At 38.7% G+C, this 13376-nt stretch overlaps 1 protein-coding gene across 1 annotated transcript in view; it reads left to right on the top strand.

Annotated features, from left to right (window-relative positions):
- Window positions 1–13376, top strand: part of ADAMTSL3 (ADAMTS-like 3) — a 313622-nt gene that overhangs the window by 168999 nt on the left and 131247 nt on the right. The window contains exons 13-14 of the mRNA XM_006885199.1: window positions 3715–3907; window positions 4016–4195. Of these exons, the coding sequence (XP_006885261.1) occupies window positions 3715–3907; window positions 4016–4195 (373 nt within the window). The remainder of the gene's footprint in view (window positions 1–3714; window positions 3908–4015; window positions 4196–13376) is intronic.

The raw sequence follows: 13376 nt of genomic DNA, 5'->3' as shown, positions 1-13376 counted from the left end.
CCAAACGTTTTTGGATAATTTTCAGCAGAAGCTTGCTTGCATGTGATATTAATGATATTGTTCAATAATTTCCACACTCTGTTGGGTCACCTTTCTTTGGAATGGGAACAAACATCGATCTCTTGCAGTCAGTTGGCCAGCTGGCTGTCCTCCAGATTTCCGGGCACAACTTATTGAGCAATCCAGGGCACCGTCTGTTGAAATAAATCAATTGGTATGCTGTCAACTCCTGGAGCCTTATTTTTTGCCAATTCCTTCATAGCAACTTGAACTTCCTCCTTCATCACCATAGGCTCTTGCTCATATGTTATTTCATGAAATTCCTCTGTGTCAGCCAAATCCTTCCGATACAGTGACTCTGTGTACTCCTTCCATCTTCTTTTTATACTTCCTGGATCATTTAACATTCTACCCAGACTATCTTTGCCACCCATTGCTTGAATTTGAAACACTGAGCGAGTCCGGCCCTTTTGATTTTCTGACTCCAGCTCTCTGCACATTTCATTATAGTCTCTTGCTTTGTCGTTCCGAGCTGCCTTTTGAAATTTACTATTCAACTCTTTGATTTCTTCATTTCTTCCTTTAGCTTTGGCTTCTCGGTGCTCTAATGCAATACTCAGAGTCTCATCTGACATCCATCTTGGTCTTTTCTTCTTCTTTAGCCTTTGTAATGATCTTTTGCTTTCTTGATGGACGATTTTCTTGATATCCTCCCAGAGCTCATTTGGTCTACACTCATTGGTGCTCAAGGCCTCAAACCTGTTCCTGAGATGGTTTCCTAAAAAGTTATCTATTCCACCAATATTTTAAAATATACCAGTAAAGTTTGTCTTCATGATATGCTAGTATTCTTAGGAAAATATCTTTCAATTTTTAAAATCTTAAAATTTTATTTCTATCAGTTAGATCTAACATTTGTTGCCTTACACATACTTAAATCTTCTAGTCGATCCTCAAATATTTATAATTATTATAGTTTCATTGCGAGTTGGTTTTTTTAAAAATAAAATCTTGCTTTCATTTATAAACATATATCATGGTGTATTTTACATTTTTCTATGTTTCCAGGTCTTCAGCATGTCTTATATAGAAGGAAAATTAGAAGTCATTTTTAGATAAACATTAATATTATTTTTTCAGATAACTTTTTTTTTCTGACGTTTTTGCTGCACGCTGTCAAATAGACTATCACTGATAGCAACCCTGTGCACATGAATCTGAACTGTGCTTGATCCTGGGCCATCCTTCCTCGTCTCTCATGTACATGAGCCAACGGTCCCAGTCACTGTATTATCCATCTTGCTGCGAATCTTCCTCTCTTGTGCTGACCCTCCACCTTTCTGAGCATGATATCCTTTTCCAGGGACTAGTCCCTCATAACAACATGCCCAAAGTATGTGAGATGAAGCTTCACCACCTTTGCCTCCAAAGAGCACCCTTGTAGCACTTTCTTTTGGCAGTCATGGGATATTCAATAGTCTTCTCTAACAAAAAATCTTGAAGGTATCACTTCTTCTTCTGTCATCTTTAGTCACAGTTTCTCTTTCAGATGCATAGTTGAAAAGACCATAGCTTAGAACAGCTGAACCTTAGTCTTACTCTTGAGCACTTTGGAAAGGTCCTTGAGAGCAGATTTTCCCAGTGCAACAAGTCTTTTGATTTCTTGACTGTTGATGTCAGGGGGATTGATTGTGAATCCAAGCAAGAGAATTTGTTGAAAATTTCAGTCTTTTTTTCATCTATTATGATGTTGCCTATTGACCCAATGGTGAGGATCTTTGTTCCTTGATGTTCATATGTAATCCATATTAAAGCTGTGATCTTTGATCTTCTGCAATAACTTATTGAAGCCCTCCTCGCTTTTAGCAAGCAAGGTTGTATCATCTACACATAAGAAAAATCAAAGTGAATCCCCAGTAAGCATTAAAAAAAAATGAAAATCTCCTAGAGATTATCATTGCTAACATTTTAGTGTATCATTGTACAGACTTTTTTATGTCTGTGTTAATAAATACACAAATCATTATTATGTCTCACAAGATCTTTTATCATCTACTTCTTTATAAAAAAATAAATATATCATCAACATACTCCTATGCAAATAATCACACAATATTTTTATTATTCTAATAGCTGCTAGCATTATGTGTATGAACAATTACTTTACCTTTTTTTACTTTATTCTTAAACATTTAGGGATATTTTTATCTAATTTTGTAAAAACAAAATTCCTATTACAAACCACCTGAGGTAAAAATCCATGCTTTCTAATAATAACAAATTATGAATTAAAATAAGCATTATATACAAATATTTGCCTATATGATATGCAGAAGTTTTTTAAAAAATATTCACCAGTGTTGGAATTGGGTGTGGGAATCTCTGTATTCTCATATTTTTCTGGTGGGAGCATATATTAGGAAAATCTTCCTTGAAGACAGTTTGGAAATATGTATCAAAAGCAGCTGCATTGGTTTTCCATTTTTACAGATGTTTCATGAGAAAACCTGATTTTTTCCAAGATCTTATTGGAAATGAATCACATTATATGTATGTTGTAAATCCAACCCTAACATAAAAGAATTTTCTTAGGGACATTCCAAATAATGAATGCAGGTGCCCAGAAGAGTTCCTGAAGTGTGCTTTTAAGTCTTTAAAATTTCTTTTGACACGTATATAAATCATCCTCGCCTTGGGATTCTACTGAAAACAAAATCAGAATTTTACTATTGATGTATGGGACATAGGGCAAGCCTGGTAGAGCCCTGCTTCTTGTCATTCTTAGACCTTTCCAAATGGGTAAGATCTTTAAACACTTCACTGACATTTCGTGTTTTAAACATTACTATTTCTATATTTTAATTTCATACATTGAGAGAAACACAATAACCCTCAGATCCTTACAATGAAACCAGTTGCTGTTGAATTTCCCTGTGAGGACTCTGTATGTGTCAGTGTTTACTGACCACTTGGCTCCAAATCATTGTTATTGTTAAGAACCATTGAATCCACTATGACGGGTAGCAAACCTGTAAACAATAAATCAACCTGTGCCACCCTCACAATCTCTGCCACGCTCAAGACCATTATTGCCAATCTCTCTCACTGAGGGTCTTCCTCTTTTTCTGACCACTGCTCTTTCCATCATGATATATTTTCCCAAGAACTTGCTTCTCCTGATGACATAACCAAATATTTACATTTCACCATCTTTGCCTCTAAGGAGCACTCTGGTTGCGCTTTGTCCAAACACATTTATTTGTTTGTTCTTTTGGCAATCCATGCATGAATATTCAATACTCTTCACATCACAATTCAAAGACCTTGATTCTCCTTTGGTCTTCCTTGTTTATTGTCTGACGTTCGCATGCATACAATTTCCCAACTCACAAGGGCCTTAATAACAATAGAATGAAAAACTACCCAGTCCTGTGCTGTCTTCATAATCATGTGTGTCAGATAGCACTTTGTTCTTAAGTTTATCAGAGGCTGAATCTTGAGGAATAGATCACCACTGCTTTCTTCCAACATGCCCTCGAGTGGACTGCTGATCTTGTGATTTGCACTACAGCACATAAACCGTGTACCTGATCCAAAATCTCTCTATAGAATGTGAATTCTAGAAGATAATAACTTAGAATTGTTCATGCTCTGATTGTACTACGTAATCCTAGAGGATAATTCACCCTCCTCTCTTATTTTTTTTTTTAATAGATGGCACACTGGCTCTTGGGGACCCTGCTCAGCCACCTGTGGTGTTGGCATCCAGACCCGGGATGTCCACTGCCTGCACCCTGGGGACTCCCTTGCCCCTCCTGAAGAATGCAGAGCTGAGAAGCCTCATGCACTGCAAGCATGTAATCAGTTCGATTGCCCTCCAGGCTGGCACATTGAAGAATGGCAGCAGGTACAGCAGACAGGCTTACTTGGCCCGACACACTTGGATAGCACTGTGCTGTCTTCACATAGACTAGGTCACATGGACCTCGCTGATCATTTCCTCCTTTCTTCTCAGTGCTCCAGGACCTGTGGTGGTGGCACCCAGAATCGAAGAGTCACCTGTCGGCAGCTGTTGACAGATGGAAGCTTTCTGAATCTCTCAGATGAATTGTGCCAGGGTCACAAGGCATCGTCACATAAGTCCTGTGCCAGGACAGACTGCCCTCCACATTTCACAGTGGGAGACTGGTCACAGGTAAGGGCCATTCTGAACTTTGTTGTTGATTGCCTTTGAGTTGAACAAGACTCATAGTGATCCTATGGGGGGAAAAAAGGAGGCTGAAGCCTTTCTATAACTATCACCATTCATAGGCTTCTGGAGACATGTTGTTTGGGAAGTGGATGCCACTCCTGCTATGTCTGGTGGCCTAGTGGCAAGAAACTGTACCTCAATCCCAAAAGCACACAGTTTGAGGCCACCAGCTACTCTGTGGGAGAAGGATCCCAAAAGCACACAGTTTGAGGCCACCAGCTACTCTGTGGGAGAAGGATGGGCAATCTCCCGCTGTGTGATTCACTGTCTCTGAAAACCCACTGGAGGGTCACCTATGGATTGGCTCCAACTCGACAGTAAATAACAACAACTATATATATATATATAGTTTTGGGGGGGTCTTTTGTGTTTTGTGTTACTGTCCCTTTTGGCTATCAAAGCTGCATGGGCAGTCCTGACCCTTAGAGTAAAGGTAAGTAAGGGTGGGGTTGAGCCTGCGAAGCCTGCTCCAGGTCCTAGCTTAAAAGCCTTCACGAGGCTTGGGGACGGGAGTCTCCCTCCAATCTGGAAGTCAGCCAGCCTTTAACTGTTTTTGGTGAAACATTCTTTTAGGTTGTGTAACCCTGGTCTGTCCACTTGCTGTACAGAGGTAACTCATGGTTGCTGTGAAGCCCAACACTGTGATATTGATGAGTCAAATGTGAGAATGGTTACCCATGGTGGACAGTGTTTGGTGAAGCTTCCCGATTCAAACAAGCTTGGAAGCAGGAGCGGCTTCCACTTCCACAATAGCTTGCCTTGGGAAACCCTATGAACCTGGAGAAAGGACAAAAAGTTATACAGAAGGTGTTCAGGACTTTCATTCATAGGGTCACTATGAGTGGCCTGTGACTCGACAGTACTTAACAACAATAACATCTATCTATCTAGCTAGCTAGCTATCTAAAATTTGGAGCTCTAGTGGCCTAGTGGCAAGAAGCTGTGTTGCAATCCCAAAGGCATGTGTTCAAGACCACTAGCCACTCTGCGGGAGAAGGATGGGCAATCTCCTCCCATGTGATTTTCTGCCATTGAAAACCCACAGGAGGGTCAGATACGAGTTGGTTCTGACTCTATGGTAAACAACAATCAACCACTGGGGCTCTAGTTCAGAACTTTATGGTTACAGTATTTCTACCACTTTGTGTTTTGGCTCCTACAAGATCATGGAGTGGACCAGGGTTGAGTAGTAAGTGCACCAAGGGTTTAAACTTTAAGGTGACCTTTACTCCCAGAAAAAAAGAGGACGACCCTCAATAGATTGACACAATGACTACAACAGTGGATTTGAGAATGGCTCAGAATAGGGCAAAGTTTTGCTCTATTGTTAATAGGATTGTTATGAGTTGTAATTGACTTAATGACAGTTATTAAGAACAATATCAGAGTCCTGAAGATTCCCTAACCCAGGCCCTGTAAAAGATGGATTACTTCCAGTTTTCAGTTGATATCTTAGTGTCTTAGGGCTGCTGCAGCAAAAACATCTCAAGATGATGACTTTAAAGAACAGAAATTCCTTGTTGTCCTAAACACTGAAAATCCAAATCAGGATCTCAACTGAGCCTCATCCTTTCTTGTGAGTTGTCTTAAGTGTTCCTAGGTTCCTTGATTGAAGATGATACTCACATAGCATCCACCTTCCTTGATATGAGTGCATATGCCTCTGTGTCTGTATTACTTTTTGTATATAAACCTCAGGCATAATAAAATGTAGGACTTACCTTACACTGGTATGATTTCAAGTGATTAGTCAATCACCTTAGATTGTGTTGTGGAATATCATTACATCATATCACATTCATTGGTATTTTAAGGGAACTTGGGTTCCTGGGGAAAATGGAGCCCAAATAGCTTGAATAAGTTGTCTAAGTTTCCATGTCAGGCAAAGTAGAGTTCCATTCAATTTCTCTTTATTCTGTGTCATTCTTTTATATCCAAATCATTTGATCCCTTAGTGGGGGCCATGTCTCTTGTTCAGAATCTCCAGTAGGGCTTTTTTGCTACTTGTTATTGAGTCTATGCTGATTCTGTGACGTCATGCATATGATATAGAACTTCATCCTTCTGACAGATGGTTGCGGATGGGACCGTGGTGATTTATAGAGTCTTCACTAGTGAATTTTTTTGAAGTAGATCACCAGGCTTTGCTTCCTTGACTGTCTTAATCTAGAAGCTCTGTTAAAACTCCTTCAGCATAGTAACAACATACACATCTCCTTCATTGACAAGTGGGAAGTGGCTGTGCAGGAGATGTACTGGCTAGGAATAGAACCTGATTCTTATGTGAATTCTACCACTGAACTATCATAAGTAGGTCTTCTGGCCTGCAAAATCAAATTGATATTCCTCAGAATGGTATTCAAGGGTTTCTTCTGGTGTTGGCTGCTCTATTTTATTACATCTTGTCGGAATTAGTGAGACTGGCTCAGGACAGGGAAGGGTTCAGAGTTGCTGTATATAGGGTCACTGTGGGTCACAGACAACTTGACAGCACATAACAACAATCAACAGCAACATATTATATTGGTTGTTTTTTTTATTTAAACCTCTTGTTTAGAGTCAACAAGATCTTGTGGAGGACCTTAGTATTTAAAAGTCTGTTGTTGTTATTATATTTTGGAAGAACATTCTTCTAAGTGGTACAGCACTCTTCTGTGAATTTGCAGTACTTAGGTAACCTAGGATTGCTGTGATGCTGAACCTTGTGATATTGGAGTGTCAAATACCATTATGGTTACCCATGGACAGTGTTTGGTGGAGCTCCCAGTTTAAGACAGGTTTGGAAGCAGAAACGGTACCCAATTCCTAAACAACATGCCTGTGGAAACTATGAACTTTGAGAAATGCCTATAGCTATAGAAAAGCTTCAGGTCTTTTGTTCATAGGGTCACTATGAATCATGCTTGACTCAACAGAAATTAACAACAACAACAACATTTAACTATTTCTTATTTAGCCTTTTGCTCCAGTCCTTCTTAACATCTACAAGATGACATTTAAGCAGATTCTAAAGCAAACTCTTGTGATATGTTATGAGCATCCTTTGGCCTCCAGGACATCCCAGATTTCTTGTTTATAAGAAGGAGTTTTGTTAATAAAACTAGAGAGAGTATACAGAAGAGACGCCTACCCCAGTTACACTGAGGCTAGTCTGTTTCCAAGAGAGCCATTCATTAGGCCAAAGGCCAAATGTAGACACACTGCAGGTGGTCAGCCTGAGCTCAATTGTGACATCCTCCAGCTCCCAAAAGTAGAGTTCCAGGACATCTATACCTGGCAAAAAGAATGGGGTGGGGATGAAAGGGAGAGGGAAGGAGGCAGGGAGAGAGGGAAAGGGAAAAGGAGAGGAGGTGGGAGAGAGAGAAAAGAGAGACAGGGAGGGGGGAGAAAGAAGGAGGGAGGAGGAAGGAGGGAGAGAGAGAGAAAAAAAAAGAAGGAGAGAAGGAGGCAGGGGGAGGGAGAGAGATAAAGAGATAGGGAGAGAGAGAGAGAACATGAAGTCAGCATTGGCCTTGAAAGCCATAATCTGGTGCTCAGACTCAGGGGCAGAACATGTTGCAGAGCAGTTTGAGTTTCTACTTGCTTCAACTTCTTTCTTTTTGGTTGAAAGGTCTTTGTTTTGGCAGAGGCCTTTGGACCAAATTACCCTCTTTCCCTAAAGCTTCCTGCCAGACTTCTCCTTCTGCCATGGGATGGCTCATTTAGGTGCAGCTGTCCATTTTGTGGTTCTGCCTTCCAACTCTGGACGCAGAATGACTGGGGAGTGATGCCAGAAGTTCTGTCCTTTACTGGGCCAGGCCTCTTGGCCTAAGGCTGGAATGGTCCCCTTTCCCAACACTAGCTCTATTCATGGCATGCTTGAGCTTTGTACATTCATTGGTTCATTAGCGTTCCTTGATTCTTTTCATCTAAACTAAGTCTTAAGCAAATAAAGGACCTTTAGCTCTTTCATGACTTTTCAAATTATAAGAGCAGAATGTTTGCTTATATAGGTGGCCAAAACAAACAACAACAACAACAACAAAATCCCAATGCCAGTGAGCTTATTTCAACTCATAGAGATCCTCTATCCAGAGATATAGATCTCTTTTGAAAATATTCACATTTTAAATAAAAAGGAAAAAATGCCTATAAATGCAAATATTTGCAAAGTAAAGTGCAAAATATGTCAAGGATAAGTGGATTTATAAATGTAAAGTTTAAGTTTTCGAGAGCCTTATTAATCGTGATTCATGAAAACAGGACTGTGGTGGAGTTAATTCATACCAGCTTGGAAGAACTACCTGTGGTATCTCTTCCCAACTCCACCACTAGTGACATTATGTTGCTAGCTTGACATCCATCATAATGAGAGATTTTACATTACAGGACTTGGCAAATGTCACAGTTGAGATTCTTTCCCAAGAATTTGTTGTGAAACATTCAGCAGTACACAACAGAATTAAAAGAACCATTTACACATTCATACACTCAAGCAAAATTACATTCAATCTTACTGATAAGGAGACAGCTTAAGCTTTGATGGAATTTAGGATGAAAATATCCTCAAGAAATTTCAATCTCCAGACTTCTACTTGTTTTACAAAATCCAACAAGTTTAACTGGGCTTCTCTAAGGCCATTTTTCCCCCCTTTACACTTGGCATTTGGCAGGATCAGCAAATACATAATCTCTGGATTCATTTTCTTGATCATGTGTGATTTAGAATTTGGCCTTTATCCAGAGTCTTTGGATCAAATGAGAAGTATTTGTATTCCGTTAGCCAGGCATTCTCTAAGTGAATGAAAGAATATTCACACCCACAAGGACTACTTTAAAACCTGACCTTTAATCTTTCTTTGAGGGCATTAATTATTAGTTTCTTATTTCTAATGATTATGTAGAGAGCTCTGGTAGCATAGTCCATAGGAAGTTGTGCTGCTAACACAAAGGCCTCACTCTAGAGGTTCAAGCCCACCAGCAGCTCCAAGAGAAAGATAGGTAGTCTCTTCCTGTGTGAGCTTTGAAAACCAAATGGAGTGGCAGCTAGCTCCAACTAGGTATTAATTCGTTCTACTTCCGTGGCAATGAGTTGAATCACTATTTAGACAACAACTCTTCTACTTGAATAACAATATCTTTTTAAACTTATATAACCATTTACTCTTATATTTTGACTCATTCAGTATATATACTTTCAAATCTTAGCTCTTTGATCTGTGCACACACATACATGTACACCCTGAATATTCCTAATTCATTGCTTCCTTCCTAGATTGTAGCTTCTAGAAAACCTGGACCATGTCTTCCCATGCCTGCATCCCACTTGATGTTTGATGAACACTCATTGAACAAAAGAAAAAAAAATTATAAAATCATCTGTTAAATTGAATATGCCTGTTGCCACAGCCTTGCATCTCAGTTTTTCAGTTAGCAAATTTTACTTACTCCACCATTGCTTACCTCAACACTACGAAGCACAGAGAGCCAATTTATATCCCAGTGAGCTCAGCTTTAAAGAAACTGTGGGGCTATGAAATACATCATTACATCATTTTCTTTCTAGCCATGATCTTTGTAACTACTGTCACGTGGCTGGGCAAGATTGTATAAATATGAGATGTTTATATCTCCTCCAAGGTGATTGTGTAGTGTCCTAATAATATAAATAAGGTAAACTGTATCTTTTAGGTGGGACCACAGAAATAAGATGTGCAGAACACTTAACATGGAGATTGGTCCGTTTTACCATCCTGCCAAATTTAAGGAGAACCATTGCAGAAGCAGAAGATGGAGATCTTGCTGCCATCAATCTAGAATTTATAAAATACTCAAGCACCACAACAAGATAAAGGAAAAGAATCCAGTTGAAAAATGGGCACAGGATATGAACAGACACTTCACCAAAGAAGACATTCAGATGGCAACCAAACACATGAAGAAATGTTCAAAATCCCTAGCTCTAAGAGAGATGCAAATCAAAACAACTATGAGATATCATCTCACCCTAGTAAGAATAACAAAATTTAACATAACAGCAAGTAATAAATGCTGGCGAGATTGTGGAGAAACAGGAACCCTTATTCACTGTGGGTGGGAGTGTAAAATGGTGCAACCACTTTCTCAAAAAGTTGGAAATAGAAATACCATTTGACCCAGCAATTCCACTTCTGGGAATATACCCTAAAGAAACTAGAACTGCCACTCAAGCAGATATATGTTTATTGCAGCTTTGTTCACAATAGCAAAGAGTTGGAAACAACCCAAGTGCCCATCAGCAAACAAATGGCTAGAAGGGCTATGGTATATTCACACAATGGAATACTACACTGCACTGAAAAACAAAGAACTCCTGAAGTAGTATACAAAATGGGTGATGCTGGAGGACATTATGCTGAATGAAATATCTCAGTCACACAAAAACCCAATTCCCATGAAAAGGTATTATAAGATAAAATACATCAGTAGTATACCAACAAGATGCAAATTCAGTTCAGGTAAATGAAAATGTAGCTTACTCTTATAAAATGAGCTGAAGAAATTCAGAAAACTATAGAAACTTAAATCTGAAACATAAAAGCCAAAAAGAACAAGATGAATAGGAAAGCGTCAAAAGCTAGTGGACAAGGCTCAGGACAGAATCACAAAATGCATTTTTAAAGCTCAGAGATATAGACAATACAAGAGAAAACCCGAGAATTGAGTAGACACACAAAAAGCACAACAAAGGAAATAAAGTGAAGGAGAAACATGAAAATCAATCCAAGAAAAATAAAAAGGCTTCAAGGGGAAAATGAAAGATATAAAAGATGGAAATAAAATCCATCAAATATATAAATAATTAGTGTCCTGGGAGAAGAAAAACAAACAACGTAACAGAAGAAAACTATAAATAAGAGAAAATTGGAATGATCCTATTGAAAGAACACACCATGTACCTTGGAAAATTGGCCCAGAATGGTTGAATTCAATAAACATATACTAAAGGTTAAAAAGAAAAAAGAAAAAAAATTTGCATCCTGAAAAAAAGGAGCAAGGCACTTATGAAAGGAAGAGAATCAGATTGCCAACCGACTGCTTACCAGTGACACTTCATTTGCTGTGATGAGGCCCTGACTCCTAGCAACCCTTTGTGCAACAGAAGGAAACATGCTCCACAGTCATTGCTATGTTTGAGTTCATGTTGTGGCCATTATGTTAAACCACCTCATTTTGAGGATCTTCTTTTTCACTGACCCTCTATCAGCCATAGTGTCTTTTCCCAGAACTGACCCATCTGGCTAACATGTCTGAGTACATCAGACAAGTCCCACCATCCTCACCATTAAGGAACATACTCACTACACTTTTGTCAAGAGATGTGTGTGTGTGTGTGTGTGTATGTGTGTGTGTGTGTGTGTGTGTGTGTTTTCTTGTGTATTCAATAAGTCTTACCAAAACCATAATTTAAATACATCAGTTTTGTTCAAGTATTACTAATGGTTGTCCATCTTTCATATGCCTATGAGGCAATTGTAAAGATCATGTCCTCGGCCAAGCATACCTTAGCTCCCAGAGGGTCACACCGGCTTTTAACACTTTGAAGAAGTCTTTTGCAGCAGACTTTTTCCCAGTGCAATACCTTGTTTAAATGTTGTGACTGCTGCTCCCATGGGCATTGATTGTGAAGTCAAATGACAACTTCAGAAAGTTCTGTTTATCATAATGGTGCACACTGGTTCACTGGTGAAGATATTTGTTTTCTTTATTATGAGAGATAATCCACACTGATGACAGTTGTATTTGATCTTTATGTGCCATAAGTGCTTCCAGTTCCCTTCCCTTTAAGCAAGCAAGGTTGTGTTATCTGCATTCAATGTTTAATCCAAGTTATTAATGAGTCTTCCTTTAATCCTGATACCACACTCTTCTTCATCTCATCCAGCTTCTTGTATCATTTGATTAACAACAAGGTTGAATAAGTATAATGAAATGAAACGACCCTGATACACACTTTCCTGATTTTAAACTGTCCAGTAACCCCTTGTTCTAGGTTTATATATAGGTTCTGCCATGAGCTCAGTAAGTGTTTAGGAATTCTTAACTCTTCACAGTGTTATTCATAACGTGCTATGACATACACAGTCGTATGCCTTTCACAGATAAACATCTTTACGATATTCTTTGCTTTCAGCCAATATCCACCTGATATTAGCAGTGATATCCCTCATTTGATGTCCTCTTCTGAATCAGAATTGAATTTCTGATAATTCCTTATTGATGTACTGCTTCAACTATTTTCTTATTACCTCCAACAAAACTTTACTTGCTTGTGGTAGTAATGATTATTTTTTAAAAAATTATTTTTTAAAAAAATTCTTTTAAAAACTCTCTTCCACATTTATTTGTTTTAATTTTTATTTTTTATCTTGATTTGCATACAAAATTCATATACATTGTGTTTCATATGTCTAATCATTCCCATACACTGTGTTTTATAAAATTAATCACCATTGAACTATGTCCTTCATTGCCCCGTCTTTTCAAATCCCCACCAGATCTTTCCCATTTCCTTAACCCCCTCCCTCTACCTACCAAATTGTGTGACCCCATGATCCCCCCATGCCTATCCTCACCCTTTGGCTTCCCTCCCTTCCTCCCTTGAGCTCCTACACATATTGTACTAATTATCTATTTTACACGAATGGTCTTATGCAATATTTGTCCTTATGAGGCTGAATTATTTCACTCATCATAGTGTTCTCCAGTCTCTCCCAAGTTATGCAGTAATTTTCAAAATTGTTGCTCCTGAGTTCTGCACAGTATTCTATCATAAACCACAATTTCTCAGTTCATTAGACTGTGGTTGGACATTTGAGCTGTTTCCATGTTCTTGTGATTGGGAACAATGTTACTGTGAATATTGGTGTACAAATTTCCATTTGTGTCTCAGTTCTAATTTCCTTGAGTATATTCCCAACAGTGAAATAACTGGGTCATATGGAGCTTCTGTGTTCAGATTTTTTTTTTCCCCCAGCTAGCTGATTCTTTTATTTTTTATTAAATTTTATTAGTTTTAATGAACATATACAGAGATTTTGGGTTTTCATTCATTCATTGTTGTTCCATTCTCTCTACCCTCCTCCCCAGTTTGTTCTTCTTCCCC

Source organism: Elephantulus edwardii, unplaced genomic scaffold (genome assembly GCF_000299155.1).
Source record: "Elephantulus edwardii isolate Elephantulus edwardi_28Jun2011 unplaced genomic scaffold, EleEdw1.0 scaffold00041, whole genome shotgun sequence".
Taxonomy (NCBI): domain Eukaryota; kingdom Metazoa; phylum Chordata; class Mammalia; order Macroscelidea; family Macroscelididae; genus Elephantulus; species Elephantulus edwardii.
Note: the sequence above shows the minus strand (reverse complement) of the source record. Positions and strands in the feature narration are given on the sequence as shown.